General features: G+C 44.9%; 2 protein-coding genes across 2 annotated transcripts in view; one reads left to right on the top strand and one right to left on the bottom strand.

Moving 5' to 3' along the window:
• The first annotated feature begins 1,783 nt into the window (after positions 1 to 1,783).
• Positions 1,784 to 16,056, top strand: PRKAR1A (protein kinase cAMP-dependent type I regulatory subunit alpha). The gene is made up of 11 exons (XM_007455267.1): positions 1,784 to 1,907; positions 4,666 to 4,845; positions 8,690 to 8,860; positions 9,680 to 9,771; positions 9,983 to 10,044; positions 10,878 to 10,924; positions 11,599 to 11,757; positions 13,070 to 13,130; positions 14,215 to 14,336; positions 15,257 to 15,338; positions 15,676 to 16,056. Exons 2-11 carry the CDS (start codon positions 4,672 to 4,674, stop codon positions 15,846 to 15,848), a joined length of 1,143 nt encoding a protein of 380 aa, XP_007455329.1. The 5' UTR covers positions 1,784 to 1,907; positions 4,666 to 4,671; the 3' UTR covers positions 15,849 to 16,056.
• Positions 16,057 to 22,312: 6,256 nt separating this feature from the next.
• FAM20A (FAM20A golgi associated secretory pathway pseudokinase) overlaps positions 22,313 to 23,904 on the bottom strand; it is a 45,819-nt gene continuing 44,227 nt past the window's right edge. The window contains exons 10-11 of the mRNA XM_007455266.1: positions 23,803 to 23,862; positions 22,313 to 22,581 (exon numbers count right to left, since the gene is read on the bottom strand). Of these exons, the coding sequence (XP_007455328.1) occupies positions 22,329 to 22,581; positions 23,803 to 23,862 (313 nt within the window). The 3' untranslated portion in view covers positions 22,313 to 22,328. The remainder of the gene's footprint in view (positions 22,582 to 23,802; positions 23,863 to 23,904) is intronic.

Here is a 23,904-nt window from a genome sequence, read left to right as displayed (position 1 = left end):
CAGCTTAGGGTTCAGTTTAATTAGCCTTTCTTTGTACTGACAAGGATGAAATCATATATACGACTGAGGCTGTGCCTTTCATCTCCCATTCCACCCATCCCTGGCTAAAGTCCCATGGGGGCGTAGGTGGGAGAAGAAACTTCCCCCCTACATTCCCCTCTTACAGGCCTAATCTGGTCTTTCTGACGTTACCTATGCTTCCTCTGACTTTCAGAAAGCCTGTGGCGTGGGGTGGGGGGGGGGGGGGGAGGGGGAGGGATAACCACAACTAAATAAAAGAAAAACTCTGATAAGCAGGGGCCTTATCATACTGGTGGATTTTCGGGGAGCAGCTGGCCTGTTAGGACAGTGATGTCCAACAGAAACACTATAAACACGAGTCATAGAGGAAATTAAAAATTTTCTAATAGCTATATTAAAAAGGTAGAAAACAAAAGCGAAATTAATCTTAATAATACTTAACCGAATATATCCAAAATCTTACGGTTTCGGCCTGGAATCAGTATAAAAATTATTAGAGGTATTCATACATTTTTTGTATTATGTGTTAAATCCACTGTGTATTTTACACATACAGCCCTAGAGCTATATACCCCAAGGGTACAACAGGTACCAGCCAGACACAAAGATACGTGTGTTCCAAGGGCCTTCTTTATTCTTTTAGCGACTTCATATGTCCGAAAGCCTCCCCTGCCTCTCATCCCCTCTCCTCTTCCACGGGCGGAGGCTTGCATGGGGAAAAAAAAAAATGGCTGAAGCAGTAAAGAAGCCGCTCCCCCGCCCTCCCCTCCATCATCCCCGATGAGGGCAGTTTTTACAGGCGGTTGAGATTTCTCGTGTGGTCACAGACGGTTTGTGCCCACCTGCACGTTTTGTACTTCTCATTATGCGGGGTCGGGGCGAGGATGGGGGCATTCCAGGAGCTAGAAGGACTCAGGCCTCTCTTGGACCCCGACAAAGTCCTTTCCAGCATTTTGTGCCCATAGGGACTGTGTGGCCTCCACTGGCGACAGCACCCCCGGAGGGGAGAGCGGCCCGGTTGGCCAAGCAGACACTTGGCAGGGCTCAGATTTCCTGGACCGGATGGCGGCCCGGAGCCCGGAGGCCGCGGCGCGGGTCGAGCACAGGATACGCGGCGGGCGTGCGCATCCCGGGATCCGCCCGCGCTCGGCCCCTGGCGCAGCTGCAGCGGATCCGCCACCTCCTCCGGGGCTTGGAAGCGGCAGGAATTCCCCCTCCCCGGCCCCGCGTGCCCCTCCGGCCCGGGCTACGGGGCGGAGTCGCCCACCTGTCATCCGAGACGCCCCACGTGGGTCGGCCTGGGATGGGGGCGGGGGTTGAAGGCAGGGAGAAAAGGCGGAGGCGGCGACGGAGGTGGGAGTGAGGGTGGGGAGAAGAGAGGAGAGGAGGAGAGAGGGCAGCTGCCCAAAGCCGCGCGGAGAGCGAGAGAAGAGCAGCAGAGAGAAAAAAAAAGGACCTGTGGCGTCCAGCCTGGAACAGGTAAGGGGCGGCAGGTGAACAGAGGAGGGAAGCCCCGGGCTAGAGAGAGTGAGGAGAAGACCAGAGGCAAGCGCGAGGAGAGCTGCGGACGAAGGACGAGGCAGGACGGAAAGAAGAGTAGAAGGGGGACCATTCTAGGCGGAGGAGGGGCGAGGGTCCTTCAACGAGCGGCGGCGGAGGACCCGGGGCCGCTGCCCCTTTAAGGTTGCCAAGGCGACGGCTCTGGCCAGAGCGAGGCGCATTGACGTCAGCAGCCGGGCACTGATTGGCTGCGGCGCGGCCGTTTCCGGTGGAGCAGCCGAGGAGCAGCTGTAGCCGAGAGGATTCGGGCTGGGAGGGGAGCGCTGAGGTAGCTCCGCTGGCCGCCGCCTCGACCGCAGTCCGAGCCCGCCGCCGCGCGCCCGCAGGTGAGAGGCCTCGGGGGGGGCCACCGCGCGCCCAGCTTTGCCGCCAGCCGCCCGTTTGGAGGCGCCGGGCCGATCCAAGATGGCGTCGCGGGGAGCGACCTGCGGGGGACGGCCGCACCCCCTGCGCCTCCCGGCCCGGCGCCTCCAGAGGGCCTCCCGCGGGCCTAGCTCCCTGGCCCGGGTCTGCGACCCCCAGACCCCCGGGGCCCGCTCCGGCCGCCCCGCCCCTGCGGCCTCCCCGCTCGCCCTCCCGCGTCTCCTGAAGGACGGTGGCGAGATGTCCCCGGAATCCGCCATCGCCCCCCGGCCTTTCCGGCTGCTCCGGGGACCCGGTGGTCCTCGTTTTCCTCCCTCCGGCCTCCTCCCCGGCCTCTCCCGCGGGCGCTTCCCCTTCCTTCCCGGGATTGTCGCCCCGCCCCCGCGGTGGTCGTCGTCCGGCCGCTCCGTGGCTTTCTGTCCCCTCTTCCCTGCCCCCCTTTCCAGGTCCCCGCCCCCCAGGTCTCCCCTTGGCCTTCCGACCAGAGCGGGATGCAGGATGGGCCTCCCTTCCTCTCGTGGCCGTGACTGTGGCCTAAGTGGAGTGAAGGGCACTTCCGTGTCCTTGCTCCCGAAACGTGCGCGGTACCTGTGACCCGCCCCCCCTCCCCCGGCAGCTCAGTGCAGGTGCGACGCCGAACGGCGTCACCGCAGGAGGGATGCCCGAGAGATGGGTCTTCTCGGTGCTCCGAGGATGACCCCCAGGAAGGGCTTCTGGCTGGTCTGAGGGTCTGCGGCCTGAATCAGCGAGTTTCTCAAGGTGTCTGGCATAACGCCTCGCATGTGATCCCTGTGAAACGGAATTGTGTCACAGCCGACTTTCTGAAAGAAAATCTCAGTGTTTTCTTAGGAGGAGAGACAATGCACTGTACGTTTTGCAGCAGTTAAATAATTGGGGGCGGGGGTAGCTAAATTGTTAGGCTTTTACAACGAAGTACGAGGACGGACTTAATCTAGGTGTATTCGATTAAAAAAATAAGACCGTGAAATACGGATATTCCGGGGTTCACACGGTGACCTGACTGCGCCAGCCCTGGGGCATTTATGTTAATGTGCTACCTTATTTCCGGTGTCCTCTTTTCGGTGTTTTAAATACATTGTTGCAAACAACAAACCAGTCTCACCGCTTAGCCCCAGTTCTGTCATTTCTGCCACAGACCTGATCTTCGAATGATTTCTCTGATCCGATGAATACATGTATTGATATTCCTGAGATGGTTCTGAATGCTTTGAAGCATAAAAAGATCTGATTGATCATTGTTCTCGGTGGCTTTCAGTACAGTACCTTTTCAAATGCAGAAAATCCTACTGAAGTGGATTCTCAGTTCATGTGGCAACTGGAAAAGGGGCTGGTGTAAATCTGTCCAAAAGTACCGTGTTGTTTTGTGTTTGTTTTGTTTTTGTGTGTGTTTGTATTAGAGTGTTTATTTCTGAAGTAGCAGCATGAGTCTTTTTCTGTGGCCTCTTAATTTATGTGCTTGTCAGGGAGCTACAGACTTTCTCATGGTCTGTTAATTAGTTTACTCGTTATTGACCCTTACCATGAAAGTTGTCAAAACAAGATGCCTAACAGCACGGTAGCTCTTTACTCTGCTGATTCTTTCTCCTTTGAAATTTACAATGTCATCTCAGTGGTTTTGTGTGCATTGTATTTGGAAAAGACCAACTAGTATTGAATTCAGTTGCAAAGTGGGGGAGTCCCCACTTTTATCTTCTAATCTTAATTACTTAATAATTAGGAGTTGAAAGGAAAACAGTTTATGGCTCTTTTGTTAAATTAGTAAGCTTTTAATTCCAGCGTAAAGTTAGATGCCCATTGTTACATTTGTTTATTTTACTTCACATCGAGGTAGTTTGAACCTTCTAAAATTCACTAAATGCAGTTTTATCTATTGAGTCTTCATGTGAGTTTAAAACTTAATGTTTTAACATTTTCCTGTCCAGATGAATAAAATGTTTTTTTTCCTGTCCAAATCTTTTATCGTTTACTTGGTAAGGTGTTTCTTTGTTTATGTGGGTTTTGTTTTTTTTTTTTTCTATTAAGGATTTGCCCTCTTACTAGTGGGTAAGTGTGTTATCATCTAGAGCTGGAATCTGGTAAAAAGAGATTAAAAGTTGCTTTTATAACTCATCTGGGGTTTCTTTTGTGTTTTAAAAAATGTTGATTGTGCTAGTAGTTGGCTAACCAGAGCCTTTGCTCCAGTGCTTTGCTGGGTGAGATTAGGACACTCCCCTGGGATCCGGGTTACGAATAGGGAATGTCAGATGTTCTTTCTTGTGCTTTCTTGCTTTCACTTAGAGCTGACTTGTGTGCCCTTATAACTCTCTGCCCCATTTGCCATGTACACACTGTGCAGGGCATCATGGTTTCTTTTGTAGGAGAACTGAATGAAATTCCCTTAAGGGCCTGACTCCTCAGCACCCCGCCTCTGCCGGGGATAAGTGGCCCATGCTTCCTCTGGGGAGCTGAGGTTCTTCTCACTGTGGCTGCCTGCGGAGCCTAGGGCCTGTGCAGCAGGACCTCAGTGAAACACTACTTTGAGAGAATGCTATTTCTGTACATACTCGACTCCCTAGCCCTCACCTCCCTGTTTAAAAAAAAATCTGCTTAGAAGGAAATCCTTGTGAATCAGTTGTCTAGTGAATTTGTTAGGTCGAAGGCCAAATTGACATTTGCTCTTTGTAAGCAGTTTTCACAGGCATCTGTGTGTTTTCCCCACAGCGAGCCATGGCGTCTGGCAGCACCGCCAGCGAGGAGGAGCGCAGCCTCCGGGAATGCGAGCTCTACGTGCAGAAGCACAACATCCAGGCCCTGCTCAAGGACTCCATCGTGCAGTTGTGCACCGCGCGGCCCGAGAGGCCCATGGCATTCCTCAGGGAATACTTCGAGAGGTTGGAGAAGGTAAAAATAAATGGGGCAGAGCATGAGATGACCCTGACGATTGTTAAAGGGGATGCTGTAGGGTGTCGCAGATTTGTACCTTTTGGAAGAAAAGGAATTCTGACCAAATCATAATCTACAGTCATCATCATCATCTAAAGTAGAACTTCAGAAAAGAAATGTAGTTAACGCACTTGAAGTAATTTTTAACTTTGTAATCAGTAGAATTTATCACAACCAGTCTGTATGCTAAGTTTACTTGGCTGACAGGTTTTCGTTTTCCAAACGTAGTTCCTTGTAGCTATTTTAATGAGTACATAAAACTGACTAAATGAAATGACTGAGTAGATACAGTTGATCAGAAGTAGTGCGGCACTGTACAGCAGAAACGAACACACTGGAGTCGTAACTCAGCTACACTCCAGTGAAAACTTTTTAAAAAGTAGTACAGCAGTGGTACTGACCATATTTTCACACATATAACCTAACACCTAATGCACAGAACAATGACCTGTTGAAAAGTTGAAAACCTAGTTACTTGAAAGTCCAGATATTTACATTCAACCCTGGCTAAAGGAGTGTATGCAAGCGAACAAAGATCCTTGAATTATAGGAAAAAGTGTTAAGCTGTGACTTTTATTAAAAGGCAAAGAAGCCAACACACATTAAATTAAAAAATCCCACGTGCAAAGAAACTAATGATCATTTCTTGTTTTCCCCTTGGTCAGTGCTTAAACAGGGCTATGAGAGTACAGGCTCTGAAATGAGCACCACACACTCAACACTCCCTATAAAAAGACACACCCTTCATGTCTCACCAACCTCATCCCCTCATCAGATGTGGCTTCTGTTGATGTCCAAAGAAAAGAAGAGGGATCACCTTTCAGTGACCAGTTTCAGAATCAGGTCTCCAGAAACACACTTCACTTCAAAACAGGGAAGGCCCACAGCAGCCTGGCGCTACAGTAGTTCACTATCAGGGAACTGCTTAAATAAGAGAAAACCAGACTAGCTTTATGTTGTAGTACCGTACGACCCCCGAATTTCATTCGTTTACTACAGAAGTCCTAACATCTTGGTCATGTGCAGCTCTTGTGGGCTCAGCCCATCTTCTCTTCTTGGCTCCATGTATCTTGTTCTGGGGTTGAGTGGAAGGAGCTGCTCCCAAGGCCGAGAGGGATAGGATGCTGCAGGGGCCAGAGTCAGATCTTACAAGAGGACATGCTATGGCAAAACAAGCCACATACCCAGCCCCAAGTCCGTGGGACGGGGACGTTTACCTTCACCTACAGGGAAGCATGGAATGGCAGGGGCAGGGAGGGGACAAATAGTGATTGTTGAAAGCATATTAAGTAAGCGGTGGGCACAGCGTAGGAGCTTAATACTCTAGGATGTGTTGACAGTCAGTGGACTGGGAGGGGTTCTTTTGTCTGTTTTTGTTTTGAGAGAACTGAGGAGGGAGGAGACTGACCGAAGGATGAACAGACAACAGCAAGAAAAAGGACGGAAAAATGTATAATAGGAATCGATGATCTCAGTAATGGCTCTGAGTCACCAGGATTAGGTTCTGGCTGATTGTTGTTGAAGATGAAAACCCATGGAACAGTGTTAAAATCAAAATGGTTTTGGTACTTCAAAATTGTCTGAAAAATTCAGTTAGATAGAAGACAGTTCCAAATGAGATATTACTTGTGAAACTTTCCATGAAATTTTTGTGAAATATCAGTGACAGATTTTGGGGGTAGAATTTGTGTTTTCATTTATACTCTTGAACTTTAGACTTTGGGGGAGACTTGAGTTTTAAAGTTCTCTGTTAATATGGAATGGGAAAACCTTACCTGTTTACTGGAATTACCGGAATGAAAATGAAGTGGGTTTTCTTTAAAAATGTATTTTTTTTAAAAATGGTTGTATATTTGCACATGGTTCAGAATTCTGCAGGTACAAAAGGATATGACAGTAAAAAGTCTTCTTCCCACTTCGTTGTCTTCCTAGAGCGCAGGAAGACACTGTGTTCCAGGGATAATATATGGGCGCTTACAAATTCATATCCAGCATGTGCATGGTATTCCATTACTACAGTTTATTTAATCTCCATGTTGACGGCCATTTTGGTGGTTTCCAGTGTTTTACTATTAAGAGCAATGATATAATAAATAACTTTGTATATCTGTCATTTCACACACACGCATATTTTAGAATAGATTCCCGGCAGTAGACTTACTGGATTAGTTGGTCAACAGGTAAGTGCATTTGTAACTAAATATGCAAATATATTAAAGTTGTTTTTATCATAGGCTTTTATTACTGTGTTTTTAATTGAAAATTAAAATCTAGAGAAATGAGAAAAATAAAACCAGTTCCTCCGTCCAAAAAATAAAAAAATAAAAATCAAACATGAGTCTGTAATAGAGATAAACACTATTAATGCCTTGATTGTGATCGTTCTAGACTTTCCTTGCTGCGTTTATATGTTCTTTTATTTGTCTTGATGCCAAATGCAGAGCTGAGTAGCATGCAGGAGAAAAAGTAGGCAGCTCCTCAGTTTCTTTTTTATCAAAAAATTTATAGAAATAGTAAATGCTGAGTTCATTTAGAATTTGAAAGACGGCTTAGAGAAATAATGGAGGGTGAGTCAGATGAATGAGAATGTAAATAGCTCACCATTCTTGGCTTTTTTCATTCTGATTTTACGTCAGGGCATAACTCACTCTTTACTGAAGACCTGAGAGGAATTTCTTTTTAAGGCCCTAGATCTGAAAAATAAGAACGTTAAGTAGTTGATATCAGTTTTAAAGGGATTGGTTTAATAAGTTTTTAAAAGCGGGTAAACTTTTTTTTGTTTTAACTTCGAGTGTCCACCCTGACCATAAAGAATGCTTCCAGCTCTGTTAGGAGAAGTATTGTTAGGTCCGATCTTAGTTAAACTCTAGGTACCATCACATTGCATTATTTGTTTATACCTGAGACTCCAGCTAGAATATGAGCTCCACAGGCTCAGGACTCTTTCCTGTTGGTGTTTTTTGTTTTTGTTTTTTTTTTTTTAATTTTATTTATTTATTTACGGCAGCGTTGGTCTTCGTTGCTGTGCGTGGGCTTCTCGTTGCGGTGGCTTCTGTTGTTGCGGAGCACGGGCTCTAGGCGTGCAGGCTTCAGTGGGTGTGGCTCGAAGGCTCTAGGGCACAGGCTCAGTAGTTGTGGCGCGCGGGCTTAGTTGCTCCGCGGTATGTGGGATCTTCCCGGACCAGGGCTCGAACCTGTGTTTCCTGCATTGGCAGGCGGCTCCTTAACCACTGCGCCACCAGGGAGGTCCTCCTACTGGTTTTTATGTTCCCCTTGCCTGGTGTAGACTTGGTGTGGCAGACCCAGAGAATACGTACTGAATTAATGGAGTAACACAGTAATCTAGACATTCTTCTATCACTTTGCTGTGCCTGTGTGCTTATTCCTAGATGGCATTCTTGGGCGGGGCAGGGATCTCACACTAATTTCCCAGCCTTTTGTTTTGCAGTTCATTACTGTTGAGTGCATTACAAATCATTGTCGGTATATTATCATAATGAGTGTATAATTTTTTATTTGCATGTTACGTGCCCTGTACCAGTGGCTTTTGTTCATTAATAAAGGTAGCATCTGTTACCCTCTGAGAAACAGTGAAGGCTTTCCAGAGTATTTCTGTTCAAGCTTGACTCTCCATGTTTTCCCCCCACCCATTTGTAATTGACCTTTGCCCCTTAACTTTCAGCTTGGTAATAGAGGGAGAGATTTGAAGTGACTGAGAAGGACCGTCATTGGAGTATGAGAATACCAGCTGAAGAATGCCATGCTGAAGGGTCTCATTTTATAAACTTATAATCTTTTTCAGGAGGAGGCAAAACAGATCCAGACTCTGCAGAAAGCGAGCTCTCGTGCAGACTCCAGGGAGGATGAAATCTCTCCTCCTCCACCCAACCCAGCGGTAAAGGGCCGGAGGCGACGAGGTGCCATCAGTGCCGAGGTCTACACGGAGGAAGATGCTGCATCCTACGTGAGGAAGGTAGTTTTGATATCTGAACACTGAGGACATGGTTTTGGGACCCACGTGGTAGTCATCCAGTCTTCTTTGATGAATGCGTGCACTGTTTCGAGTAGTAAAACACAAACAGGATGGATCGTACTCCATCCTGTACAGTTCCTGGGTACTTGGGGAACAGGTTTCTGTAACAGCATGCCATCAGAGGAAATAACTAACAGTAATTCTGAAGCAGTGCGTAAGTGAGTTTGGGGGGTTTTCTTTTGCATGTTGCTGTTTTGCAGTAGAAGAGCAGGCAGTGCTCCTTTTTCTCTTGAATCGTGGTTTCAGTTTCTTGACATCGTGTACTTCATGTCGTGGCTTTCAGCCTTTTACCCTACAAGCGTCATTTGTCTCAGTTGGCTCTTGGAGCGAGTCTGCCGTTTCGTGTTATGCTGTTAGCCTGAAGGGGGAAGAGAATTGTGCTCGCAAGAGGTTGTGAGACTAACAGTACCTGATCACAGTTTAGAAAATGACCAATTGTCATAAAATGCTTAGTTTTGCCTCACTAATCACCTTGGGCAAGGTGATTTTGGTTTGTTCCTTCCGTTGTTGACTAGGAACCAAATACTAGCCTTTAAACACAGGCCTAGAGGTAGGCAAAGGGGATTATTGAGTCAATATTTGTTGAGAACTTCGTGGATCAAAGACAGTGCGAGGGTGTTGTGTTGAAAATATTTAACTCAAAGCAGCCTCGTTTAAATACCGTAATGTAGCTTTTGACATTTCATTGTAATTTAGGTTGCAAACATGAAGTGGTCTTGGTTTATGGAATTGTCATTTTGACTTTCTGTTCTTTCTTAGGTTATACCAAAAGATTATAAGACAATGGCTGCTTTGGCCAAAGCCATTGAAAAGAATGTACTGTTTTCACATCTTGATGATAATGAGAGAAGGTAGGTACAGGTACTTTGTTATTACTATTTTTCCAGTACAGTTGGTGTCCCAAACTAGTCTCATCACTGTTGCAAGTTTTAAGGCTCTTAGTAATTGTTCACCTGATAACAATCCAGGCTGAAAATCTGGGAGCTTTAATTCTAAGGTTAATGTTTGAAATCCACAGAAGCAGCACATGAAATGTAACGCGAGGCCTTCTCTCCCTTGCAGTGATATTTTTGATGCCATGTTTCCGGTTTCCTTTATTGCTGGAGAGACTGTTATTCAGCAAGGTAAGGGTGGCTGCTTTTGTGGCACGCACTATTATTATTGAAGTTTGTTTTCCTCTTTAAGCCTACGATTTTCCTTCTGTTATACTACTGGATTTTCTTATTTTTTTTTTAATTAAAATCTTCTGAGCTAAAAGGCACACTTTGCCTAAGGGACTAATATTTCCCTAACATCTGATACAGTTTTGTTTATGGTAACTGTTAAAGGGAATTCATGCATTTTTACTTTGTATGGAATTCCAGAACCACACATATTTCACATATCCTTTATATTGCTTATTAACCACTTACAGAGTAAAATAAAGTAGAAAATAAGCAAAACACTTATATTCTTCATCATCTAGCCCGTCTCTGTGTAAGGCTCTGTGCCTTCTACTGATCTCCCCTTTTCTGACCACATATAGTAACGTGGGTCTCATCTTTTGGTGTCCTCTCTTTTTTCCTTTCTTATTTACTCTCGAGATTTTCATGGGTCTTCATAATCCATATATTTTCTTGTTTAGTGACAATCTGATACTTGCTGCTTACTATCTGAGTTGTTTCTTGTTTTGTCGTTGTTATAGATGATGTAGCGTTTAATGTCTTTGTACACACAAGTGGCTTTTTTTTTCCCCCCCCAGAGGCACTCTTTGCCACGAGATGACTAAAAACTCAGTTTTACGACTTTCAAAATAAATTGCTGGACTTTTTTTCTTGAAAGGTTCTGTTAATTTGTAATACACCCTTCTCTCACAGCACCTGTCTAACATGAGTTCATTATTTTACATTAATGTGGTTTGCTTTGTGCCTCTTCAGTTAAGATGCTTCTAACTTTCTTTTGCTCTCCTCTCCTTTAGGTGATGAAGGGGACAACTTCTATGTGATTGATCAAGGAGAGATGGATGTAAGACGTAATAATTGCAAAAATATGTTGATAATCTTAAAAGTCAACTTGTTGATCTTTGTTGCTTCTAAGAGTTTCTGAAGGGCTATTACATCCTTGTATGTTCGATTCCTTTTGCCAAATATTTTACTGACACAGATACTTTCCAAAGGTAATTTCTTTAGCTAGACCTACAGTTCGGAACTTTTGCTAGATTAGTGGTTAAGGCGTGTGTGTGCGCTGTGGAATAAGACAGGTGTCAGGGAGAGTCTAGACCGGTCGTGAGCTGGGAGACTTGGTACAGCTTTCTTGGTTCTGGAAGTCTTGTTGCTCCCATAAGATTATTAGAAAACTCGGTACCTCCTACAGGTAAAATGCTTGCTTAGCACAGTGCCTGGCACAGTGCTCTGTAAATACATATGGTTAATATTGATGCTTAGTTCACTTTTTTTGCCCTGGTCATCCTTACAGAGGACCTTTTTCTTATCAGATAATTAAACTAGGTAAATTACAGACACTCTGAACTTACTTAACTCATTGTCAGAAGTCAGCTGTTTTGCTCGTTGTGTACCGAAAATGTAACACATTTTATTTTTTAAAACCAAGTTCAGGATTCTGACCTCTTAAAAAGGTTTGCAGGTTTTTAGTACTTAGTATTTGTCTATGGAAAAAAAAACAATGCTTTTGTATTTTAGGTCTATGTCAACAATGAGTGGGCAACCAGTGTTGGGGAAGGAGGGAGCTTTGGGGAGCTTGCTTTGATTTATGGAACACCTAGAGCAGCCACTGTCAAGGCAAAGACAAATGTGAAATTGTGGGGTATCGACCGAGACAGCTATAGAAGAATCCTTATGGTAAGATACATGGGTTTTGGAGTGTGGCTCACAATCCAGGCTGTGTAACTAATGTTTAAATAGTATCGCCACATTAAAATGAGAATATTTTTACTTTTAATGATTGAATGCTTGTATTAAGCCCAACTTAGCATTATTCATTATACCGTTTGAGACAGTGATCTTCTGGAACAAAACTTTGGCCAGAAATAACATGGGAAACAAATGTGGTGTATACGCAGTAGTGGTCAGCTTATGTTTGCGAATCTCTCCATTTGTCAGTCAGTGCATCTTCCCTTAGCTGATCTTTACACATTACAGTTGGCCTGAGAGGTGCTGCTTCCGAGTGCATGACGTTATTGAAGGCCACTCAGAAGCCATCAGCTTCTCTAAATGGAAAGGAGGTTAGCAGTGATGCAGGTTTCATGTCCCCTCTCACTGTAAAGGAATAAACGAAGTAATAAAACCATTGGAATGTTCTACTGATGTAATTAGACTCTATGAGAACTTTCTGACAAATTTATGGAGTAGCTTGGGTGTTTAAGTCCCAGTAAATGGCATTAGTCATCTTAAATGGCTTTCTTAAATTTGTGTATTACATGCCTGGCTGTTTGACAGTATGCGGTTGGACGTACTTAGAAAATTTTCTGTACTGGGGGATGGAGATAACGTATATCTATTGTGTATATACTTATGTAATGGATACATATTATATAATAAATATTAAATAATATAAATACATACTATACATATATATTTATCAGTATATAAATTGCCAAGGCAATGTACTGTGTAAGGGATGTTTATTATAGAGGAGCTGTGTGTTTCCCCTTTCTGTCCCCCAGATATATTTAGCAGACCTTGCAGATAAGACATTTTGGTTTAGTTTGGGGTTACGGCACTTTTTTTTGTCAGGGTGGGATGTTGTTTCTATGGTAGCAGTTGTATTTCCTTCCTTCTGTGGAGGATCAGGGTTGTGGAAAAGGACCCTGGGCTGGAAATATATTCAACTGTAGTCACATATATGACTTGGGTTTTTGTTGGTTTGGTTTGGTTTGGTTTGGTTTTTTTGGAGAACTGATTGTTTGCTTTTTTGACACTTCACTAATTTGTGAATTCTTTGGGCATATACCTGGTGTTTCTTTTAGGAGCAAGTTACTAAGAGCTTTTGATTGAACTGAACAGAGGGCTTACCATCTTCTACAGGAAGAAAACAATCATGTATCAAGCAGCAGCAGCAAGCTTTGACTTCTCTGTTGTTGTTCATTTACTTGAAACAGTAGTTTTTACTCCACAGCATGATGTGAATTACACTTTCTTTTTTCATTTATAGGGAAGCACGCTGAGAAAGCGCAAGATGTATGAGGAGTTTCTTAGTAAAGTGTCTATTTTAGGTAAGTTTTGGAAGATTGCATGGAGAATTGTTAAAATGAAGTGTTAGTGATGCTTAAGGAAACTCATTGTATTTCATAAAGATTACTCCAGTTAATCAACTCTTTTTCTGTTTTTAACGGTTAACAAAAACCACATGGAATGCAGAGTTGAAGTTTGACTAAGTTAGAAGTAATTTTAAAGTGTGTTTAATTTGCTAGTATATGACAGACCTCTAAGTTAGGAATAAGTGTTACTTATTCCTCCTGGAGAGACAGAAAGACTGGAAGTGTTCTCCTGAGTGTGGACTTTCACAGTTACTCCCCTTGGGACTTGTTTCTCTGTTGCTCCCTCTTGGTTCGGGAAAGTGAGTATTTCCAAGAATGCATTTCCTCTGTAGAAAGAATAGGTGTCATTAGCTTGCTTTCTCTGAAAAAATGCTAGAAGTGTGGGGAAATTTAGAGTAAAGTAGGGTAATTGGAGGCATTTCTACATATTTTGTTATGTGGACTTAGAGACATTATTGCAAGCTGTTCTTCATTGGGAGGGGAAATGGCGATTTTTTATAAGGTAATGTAGTCTTGAGTCATTGCTTTGTTATAGTGAATTGACTTTTTTGCCCGTATTTGTCCTTTCTCTGAAATGGTTACATTTGTTTAGTGTCTTGGGTGTTAGTTTGGCCTTTGGGAACAAAAGTTATTTTCTAGTTACTCTTGCTGGTTTTGTAAATAAATTCTACTGAGGATTTAAATTGATACATTATTTCTCTGAATCTCTGGAGCTATTACTTTTGGGTCCTGTAATTGTAGGTTCGATTTGCATTGATGACAGTCTTTAGGAATACTTAACGATTACATTTTTCTTATCCCTGTACCATCGGATGCAGTTGGTATAGGTTAACCTGGCCACTGGGCTACTGAAATAAAGCTCTAGGGTCATCTCAGTAACAGGAGGATCTTGGTGAGACGAGAGTTAGTTGAAGACGGGTGCCGTGTTGGATTAGAGCTGCTACTAGAGTATTTTGGTTGACTTCTTTATACCTTTTGTTTTGAGATTTTTAGCAATACCAAATAATGCAGAGAAATTCTTTTGATTCCCGCCTTTTAGAATCTCTGGACAAGTGGGAGCGTCTCACGGTAGCTGATGCGTTGGAACCAGTGCAGTTTGAAGACGGGCAGAAGATTGTGGTGCAGGGGGAGCCGGGAGATGAGTTCTTCATTATTTTAGAGGTAAAGACGGGGCAGCACCGGGCGGGGAATAGGGGGACACCAGTTCTCATTTACAGCTACCGTTCTTAAGATAAACAGTTTTATTTAAAACTTATCGTTCCCTTTGAAATGTCGTTGTTTGGTTTTCGGCCAGGCCACCACATTTTAAGTGAGGGCTTTGCATGAAGTAATAGCCGAATTCTGACCTACTCGAATTAATTCTCCTCACAGAAGCCAAACAGAACTCAGCCATTTAGCACACAGGCTGTGATGTGCTGCACCGTTCTTGTTAAAATCATGCATTTGGGCTAATTTGGCAAAAACAGGATCAAAGGCAGGTATTTAAATTCTAAATGTTACCATGTTTTATATCGTCACAATCCATGGAAATGTATAGCAGATACTCTTGCCAGCCAAGGAGATCCACAGAGCAGATTCGCTGTGCATGTGGCTCAGTAGATGCTAATCGGTGTTGTTTAAACCAGGGGTCGAGGAAGTCTCTCTGTAAAGGGCCAGAGACAGTAAGTAATTTCGGCATTTATGAGCCGTAGTGTTTCTGTTGCAGACTCAACTCTTGTCATAGTGGGAAGCAGCCATGGACAGTATCTAAATGAATTGGTGTATTGTTCCTATAACATTTTATTTACAAAAGCTGTGAGCTTGGATTTGGCCCCTCCTTCTACAGTTTGCTAACCCGCGTCTGAGCCCTCGAAGTACCTCAGCGTGATGAGAAGAACTTGCTGGCAGGACCTGCTGGTAAATAAGCATCAAGCCTGTAGTGACTCTCTTCAGTTACCTTTTATCACATGAACACAGAGGATTTGAAATAACTGCTGAGTCCTTTTTTTTTGCAGAGTAGCTAAAATTGCATAGGATATTTAAAATGCCACCCAGGATTTGAAAGTATTAATGTGTTTTGCTTTTTGGTGATTTTGTTACAGGGTTCAGCTGCTGTGCTACAGCGTCGTTCAGAAAATGAAGAATTTGTTGAAGTGGGAAGATTGGGGCCTTCTGATTATTTTGGTATGTGGATTTCCTCACAATAAACACATAGTTTCTGTAAGTCACTTCTCAGTGAGCTATCACAGTCTTTCATAGTCTTGCCTTTTCTTCTCCTGAATTTTATTTTTTATTTTAGTTTTCGGCTCTCAGAGAGGTAGTGTGAGATTTTGACCTTGACTCAGTTAATAATTTATTGTCTCATATCTGTCAGTTGGTTTTTTTCCTGAGGTGCAGATGTAGTGTGGCCTGTACTGAGTTACTAGGAGGAAAAATACCGGTTTTCTTTTCCCCGGAGGGCGCCCCTCAGAAGACGTTTCTGAGGGAGCTAGCCTACTCTCAGCCCTTTCCCCTCCTGCAGGCGAAATCGCGCTGCTGATGAATCGTCCTCGCGCTGCCACCGTGGTTGCCCGTGGCCCACTGAAGTGCGTCAAGCTGGACCGCCCGAGGTTTGAACGTGTTCTTGGCCCGTGCTCGGACATCCTCAAACGGAACATCCAGCAGTACAACAGTTTTGTGTCCCTGTCCGTCTGAAACCTGCTTCCCGTGCCTCCCTTTCGCCTCTCCCTGTCCAGGCTTCCCCACGCAGACTGCTCTCTGGCCCCTCTTTGCAGCGCCACGTGGCCAGTGGCATCGCAGCTTCTTGTCGGTTTCTGTTAAAAGTTGCTCTTATCGCACATTTTTATTTTGGAGCATAACTGAGCGCTCACACACAGTTAAATAAATAGAAGAGTTCTGTGGACGCTTGGCTGTTCCCGCTTCTCTGTGCAGTGGTAGTGTTCACCCTGGGCCGCGCGCGCCACGCTTTCTGGTGAGGGCAGACCCTGCGCCACAGGAGTTACCGTAGAGCCATGACGTAACCGTGCAAGATTGCCTTTCAAGTGACAGAAGCTTCCTGTTCTCATAAGCAGATTCTAGACTGTGGCCATATATGCTATATTTCTTTATAGAATAAATGATTTCTCATTAAGCTCTGAGGATTAGGGAAAACAGATACAGAAAAATCTTAGTATAGTAGAAAGACACCTGCCTGTATTTAAACTAGTTTAAGGGTGGAAAAATGCCCATTTTTGCTAATTATCAGATGGAAATGATCTGTTCAGTTCTGTTTTTTTCTTTTTAACAAGAATTTTTGTTTGTCAGGTGGCTTTGCCTGGTTTTGTTTATATCTTGTTCCTACTGTTTCCTCTCCAATTCTAAAACATGCTGAGGAGTGGCTGTGTCTATACCTACCTGCCTTTTAAGGTCACACCAGATCATAAGCTGCAAATATTGGGTAATGATTTAACTACATCTGCCTCAGCTCACAAATTCTGAGTACACCTTCATTTATCCAGCTAGTGCCAAATGTTGATCATCAGATGCTGAATTGAGAATAAGAATTTGAGGTCTGCACTATTGGTTGCTAACTTAAGAGTTTTTCGTTAATGTCTATCCTTCAGTTGAGTCCAGGATAATAATCTCTTACGCTCTTTAAGCACTGATTCCAGGAGATTGGATTTACTGGGAAGAGACAGACTAAATGTCGTAACCGAAAAATGGAGGCGGGATTGCTAAAGAGAGAAGTGGCAGGTGGACAAAGTTCAGTGTTGGGAGCTCTGCCCCACTCAGTTCACTGGGGCAGGAGATTTGGGAAGAAGTGTTTTACTTTGCTTTAACCTTTCCTCCCCTGTTTACATCAACTAGAATTTATGGTGGGTTGGGGGGTGGGGTAGGATGTGTTTGTGTTTCAAATTGGTCTAAAAGGCTATCCTACAGAAAAGTTCTGCTTTCCTATCTACCACCTTATTTCTCTGGCAAACTTTTTTGTGTAAACGAGTGTTTCGAGTCTTAACTTTATTTCAGTATTTTCCAGCCTTATCAAGGTTATGTGTTGTTACATTATTCCATGTGCACCAATGATACCCAACTGTTTATTTTTATTATTGTTATTTTTTGAAACAAGATCTCACAGTTCCATAATGTAGGCACTTTTATTTGCATTGTGATTTATATAGTATGTAGGGTTATATTGGGGGTAACTGCAAGCATTTTTTCCATCTGTGTGCATCTGGCTCTGATTTTTAATCCCCTCTCCTTCCCCTTTCCCAGGTAATTTAAATTGGTCATGGTAAATTTCTTTCATAGATTTGAACAGCTTTTGGGTTGTTACTAAGTTTGGAGTATACATCTGGGAAAGAGATTTTATTTACATTTTAGTGTGGGATAGAAAGCCACCTTATTTCAAATTTTTTATCTTTCAAAATAATCTTTACTAAATGAGGATTTTCTGGTCTGTATTTTGTGTTTAGCTTTTTATATTTAAAAGATTAAAAATAAAAATTATGTTCTTATTAGCTTAAAGCTTGATTTGATCTTTGTTTAAATGCCAAAACTGTACTTAACTAAATTATTTAGAATGCCATAAGTTTGCAGAGTTTCATATATGTATATAATCATGCTCATGTGTATTTAGATTCATAACAGTGATTTCTAAATGAGTTTTGTTCTTAAATCATTTGGCTTTGCTGTTTACTCCCTTTTGTAATTTTTAATCTAAGGAAATTTAAGTCTGAATTTAAAAATGATCACATTTAAAGCCTTATCTTTGTGCAGTCTATGTGAGAAATCACGATTGGCACCATTTGTCTCAGTGGATAGTCAAGGCTTTAGAAGTCATTGTTTCTGGGCTTGGTAAGTGGATTTATGAGCTCCACTGCTCTAGAAAGCGTAGATGGCCAAAGGACCATTTTGTATTGTTTCCTGGTCACTAGTCTGATTATAGTGTGTGTGCTAATATACCCTCTTCTCTTTGTTATGGATTGTCTTAATGGTAGGTCAAGTAATAAAAAAGATTAAATAATTTAATTCTCTAACGAATCAGTTTTTCTTCCCTTTCTCCTTTGCTTCTCTTCTCCCTCTCCCCCCCACCACCCCCGAAGCTGCTAATCCGGTGGGCATGAATGAAAATCGGAAGTGAATTAGGGGATCGGTGTTTTGAAGGAATAATATGTTTGTTTTCAGTGTTTTCCAGTTCAGTTTGTCAAAGAATGAATCTAAAAACCTTTCTTTAAGGGTAATTGATATGTAGCAGATCTGTACTGAGCCATGGAAGGAAAACATTAAATCAGAGGTCAAAGATTTCCTTTTTATTGAGGGTAGACTGGTTCTCTGGCTTTGGAACTTTCCCACACTTAATGGGGGATGTCATTTCTAGGTCAGCATACTCTTTGGTTTAAATTTAATATGTGCATTCATATATTTAGGTATGCTTCTATATTTTGCATACATATAAAGTCAATTCTAACATTTCTCAGATTTCTGAGGCGGGGACGATTAAATTGAATTCATTAGCATATTGGAATGAATTTCTTTACATCCAGTGAAGCTGGAGATAACGTTGTATTGCCCAGAACGTTGCTTAAGTTGTGCTGCTTTGTAACACATGCACTTTGTCCAGATTCAGTAATCCCCTCCCTCAACCCGCTGGAGTTGGGACCTTTTGAGTCACAACAGAATATAATTGAAGAACATTTTCCTGGGTTGACTGTACTGGTTGTAGTTTAATTTTCCCTCTAAAGCACTGGCTTATATGAAATCCCGTTTTGTATTTTAATGACTCAAATATTGACAGTGTCAGATTGAAGTAGAGTCTGATGCTAGTTTTCTTAATATTTTGCTTGTTTCTCTCCAACCACAGCTGAACAGCTGAACCCTTTCTGTATTTTCGTTAGGCCCTGGCAGTGTCCTTCTAGATGGGCTAAAACTACTAAAACAGCAGTGTGTTGGTCACCATCATAATAGCCATCAGGAAAGACTGTGGAGAGAACATAGGAGGGAGAATGGTAAATCTCTCCCTTCTTACCCTGAGGAGTTTCACACAGCAGTCAGTGTTACTGTGTGTGTATAAAGTTAAAATCTGTGGACTGACAGAAGTCCGGAGCTGTGACTGCATCCTGATGCTGCCTAAAAACCCAAACCACTAACGAGCAGAATTTTTTCGTTTTGCGAAAGCTCTCTGCCAGTGTAGCTTAAGTAGCTTTGTGGTTTTCTAAGTCACCACTAGATGGAGGGCTTTTTATCATCTTTGACAGCCTCAAAGTCAGTTACGGTTGGTCCTCGATGTTCGTGGATGCTATATTGGCAAACTTTGCAAATTTGCGTACTTGCTGAAATTCATTTGTAACCCCCAAATCAGTACTCCCGGCACTGTCACAGTCATTCCTGGACTTGAGTGGAGAGGGGCCCGCGTCTCCCGACACGTGAGTGCCTGGCGGAGGACCGGGCACACTCGGCCTTCTTGTTTCAGCTGAAATCAGATGCCCTTGTTTTGGTCTATTTAGTGCCACTTTTTTGCATTTTTGTACTTCCTGTTGGTGGTTTCTCTATTTAAAGTGACCCCCAGAGGAGTGCTCGTGTCCTGGCTGGGGGTCCCGAGGGTGAGACGGCTGTGGTGGGTCTCTAGAGGGGTACGTGTTAGCTAGCTTCCCTCAGGTGTGAGCGGCAGTGCCGTTGGCCGAGCTCAGTGTTCGTGAAGCAACAGCGGATACTAACTGAGGTGTCTTCAACACACCGTAACACAGGAATCAAGATGGTGTATTGGTAGGTTGACAGGAATGTCACCAGAGGCTCTCACAGGAACCTACAGCCCTGTATTGCTTCCAGGGGAAGGCGGCCGTCTGCTGATTCCGTGTCCTTGGTGGACTCATCAACCATAAAACTACCACAGATAAGAGAATCAACTACCCTTTTTACCGTCTTCAGACTCAGATTGTCGTCCTGACTTTGGGGGAGGCTAAGTGAGTTCCTCCAGACCCCTTTCTCCACCAGCTCGTGGGCTGTCGGTTGCCTTTCATTTTTTAGTTTGCTGTCAGTAGTACTGACAGGAAAACACGAAAAGTTCTTAACATAGAGACAGGAGAGTTTTTACGTCGTGGAAAATTGGAACAGTGGTCCAAAATGAGCGTGTTGGAAGAACTTGATCTAAGACTGGGGTCTTCTGTTTTCTGGTATTTTTGACAAATGGTAGAGGCTTAATTTTGGTATTAGTGAAAAAATAATGGATGGGTGAATAATGAGATATCTAGGTGTGCGACATACTGTGGTCAAACTCAGTTCTCTTACTCTCAGTCTGTAAAGTACGCCAGCATTTTTATTATAGGCCACCTGAAAACTAGTCCGTTGTCACGGAAGAGGCCGGGTCGAGGTGGAGCTGGGCCTGCCTTCCTGAGCCTCTGCAGTTTGGAAGTTCAGACCATTTTGTGCTATAGTCTCTGAACACCTTCGCCTGAATATTCTCCTCTCGCTCCGCTGTGTGTGATTACCTGGTTCCCCCTCCAAGAGGAAACGTACGCTTGAAGTAGAGGAAACCATCTGTGAAGCGGGAGGCCTTGAGCAGCAGCAGCAGAGAAGCCTCAGTAACGCGAGGCTCTGGGATTGAGCTTCCTCCTACTGAGGACTGATATTTGGTTTAAAGCCAACAAATACAACTGCATAAATTGGGTGAGATGCTGTTGAGTTTTGTGTTACAGTGGAAAGAACGCTTTGGGATAGTTGTGAATCATTTAAGTTGCGTGATTTTAGTTAACCTGCCTGAGCCTGAGTTTTCTTGGAGGTACGTTGGGGGGGTCAGGGGTTCTGTCTGTCGGGGAGGATCGGAAGCCTGCGTTTGACTTTCGCACGTGCAGAACGAGCTCCATGAATGGAAGTGGTATCACTGTCACGGGGACGTAGGTCCGGGGCAGCGCACCAGTGATGGGGGCAGCCGGGCTGGGCCGGAAGCGCCTCTGTCTCTGGCACACGGCGGAAGTCTTGGAGGACGTCTGGAGGCGTCTTGACCTGCTACCCGCTTTAGCGACAGCTTCTTCCCACCCCACTCGTACTGGTTTTTGCTCCTCTGGCCTGTACCAGAAAAGCTGAGCTGATGACATCAGCCGTTTTTCCTTGCTGAGTGATTAATGTGAATACACGCCTATCCTGTGTGTTTTCATGGATTGTTGAATAAGAAACAGCCTCCTGTTCAGACACGAGCAGGTCAGCAGGGAGGAGGCTGAAGAGACAGGAAACCCCTGAGATGCCCACTTTTGAGGGAGGCTTGGAAAGTAAACTTGACTTAGTGCTTTCTGAGTGAGCAGAGGGGAGTGGCATCCGGAGTGCCAGGCTTCTCCAGACAGCCCTGCTGCGCTTGGGGATGGGTGGGGCACAATTCCTGAACCTTAGGGGAGGAGGACTCACCGGTGGGCTCGGGTCGGCCCTGGCTGTTCTGCTGAGTCCAGGCTCACGTACCTGCTGGACCCGTTCTTCCGCTGTCCCACCTTCAGGGCCACCGTAGCTTTGCCTTCTGTTGTTACCGGATGCCAGCTTTGACAGCCTGGATGTTATTTCAACTGATGTTTACTCTTCGGATTGAAATATCCCTTCTCTGATACTCTGAGCAAACCCCTATGTTATTTTCACCTCTTGTAATAACACTTCTGAGAAATTACTTTAGGACCAGTCAGTAGGGATTTTTGTGTTCAGACTGGGCCACAGTGTTCAGAATATGAATAGAAAGTGTGCAGACTACTTTGAACCAGTTGGAGTTACCATATTTAGGTTTTTTTGGGGGGGGGGCTCTGCTTGTGAGATGCCAGATGTTTATTAATCTGGATCGGGAATTATCCTTGTAGATGTAATAAAGATCTAGGGGTGTCCATCTGATGTCCCGTAATTTTATTTGTTACAGTTAATGCTCTCTCCTGGGAGCCAGGCTTCCAGGCCTGTCCTGTGTCCAGATTTCCCAGTGGGCTCAGCAGGTGGTCTGTGGCCTTGAAGCAGAGCTTCTGGGGAGATAGGGAGCCAGGGCAGTGCTCCAAGTAGGAAAGTGCAGTGGGTCCCACTTCTTTTGCTCTTGGAATCATCCCAGCGCCCTGCCTGCTTCGTGAGCTCCTGACCCAGGCCCCAGCCTGGCTGGGGCCCGCGAGGACACTGTGGTCCACACTCCAGAGTCCACCGCGGGCTCCAGGCGTAGTTCCCGAGGTTGGACTCGTCCAGCCCCTAGGTGGGGCCAGAGTCTGGGGCCGACTGTCCCGTGGGGCCGTTGGCCACGACGCTGTGCTCTCCGTGGGCCTCTATGCAGCCCTGCACGGTCCTGAGGACAGTCTGGAGCCTGCGATCCAGGGCGAGGAGGTGCGGCTCTGTGAGCACAGGCGTGAGCTGGTCTTCCAGCAGCGACTCCCTCATTACGTCGCTGAGTCTGTAGTCGGCTTGGGCCAGCAGCTGCAGGTGCGAGAGTGTTTTCCTTTTTATTCTGGAAGGACAAAGTCAGGGGACCAAGTAAGTAAACGTAAAGAAAGAAACTTCTCGAACTTACTTCCTTCCCCGCCGACAGTGGTGGGGGCTGAGGTCTGGAGAGCCTTCGCCCCCAGTGTCTTCTCAGGCACGTCTTAATGCAAACCCGGTAAGAAGGGAATGGATGAAGGGTGACAGCTATAGGACTTGGCGGTCCTTGGCCCAGTGGTCCCGCCAAGCATCTGCTGCTCCTCGGGGAATCCAAACAGAAGTGCTGTGTAATAAGGAAATTGAAAGCTAACGAGAGAAGTTTCCAGCAGGTGAAATGATGAAGATGTTTGCCGTCTCAGAAGCTGCGGGTACCGCCGGGCTCCAAGTTGTTTCTGCTCGACTTTGTAATTCTGATTTCTCTGTCAGATTCTAAAATCAGGGATGGAAATGGGGTAGGGCCAACCTTGCCTTTAGGATTTTGATTTCTTTGTATGTGGGAATGTGACCTGGACTCAGATGTGTAAGCAGCTTAGGTGTCCACGCATTGTCACACACAACTCCTGCCTTTCCTAACTCAGGAAGAGAGGAAGTGGGTAGGGAGGGAGGCACACGTAAGTTACCCCAAGAAGTGGAGAAAGAAAGTTCAGGCTCTGCTCTGAGTTTTCCAGCTGGAAATAGACACCATTTTGCTATGTGTGGGCCACGTGTTTCTACTTAGCTCCGGACACTGCAGCTGAGCAGGTGGACGATCTTGACCAGCTCGGCTGAAACACCAGAGAGGTGTAGAGGCAGGGCAGAGATTCTCTGGAGAAATGCGGGCCAGGCAGAGGCCTGAGGACTTCCTTTAATCTGACATGAGTTTATGGGACTTCAGTCAGGATTTTGCGTAGCTGATGATCAGGCAGTAGTACCTATGAGCTTACGTGAGTGCGGGGCGCAGCAGAGGTCTGGTTAGTCCTGTCAGAGGCCGTCGGGCTCTTCAAAAAGTGAGTGATGATCTGAGTGTGTTTTTAAAGCGGGCGACCGAGAGGTTTGAAAAGATTAGATCCTAAGTCATCTGCTGAGAGATGAAGGTGTGAGAAGTGCTGGGGACAGTTCTGTGGTTGTAGCACCAGGAATGAGGTGGTTCCTGTCATCCTACCCACCCACACCCACATCCTCGGCCAGTGAAAACCGATGACCTGCGCAGCTTGGTGGCAAGCAGGACGAAGTGTCACAGTTGTGACCCGTCCCTGAACGGAACGCTCACCGGCAGCACTGGGAGAGAGGCGAGAGGATGGAGACTTCGTCGTGGGAGTGCCGTCCAAACCTGCAGGGAGGAGAGACAGGCTTTCACGGGGGCACGGGGGCA

This window comes from Lipotes vexillifer, unplaced genomic scaffold (genome assembly GCF_000442215.2).
Source record: "Lipotes vexillifer unplaced genomic scaffold, Lipotes_vexillifer_v1.1 scaffold664, whole genome shotgun sequence".
NCBI lineage: Eukaryota > Metazoa > Chordata > Mammalia > Artiodactyla > Lipotidae > Lipotes > Lipotes vexillifer.
Note: the sequence above shows the minus strand (reverse complement) of the source record. Positions and strands in the feature narration are given on the sequence as shown.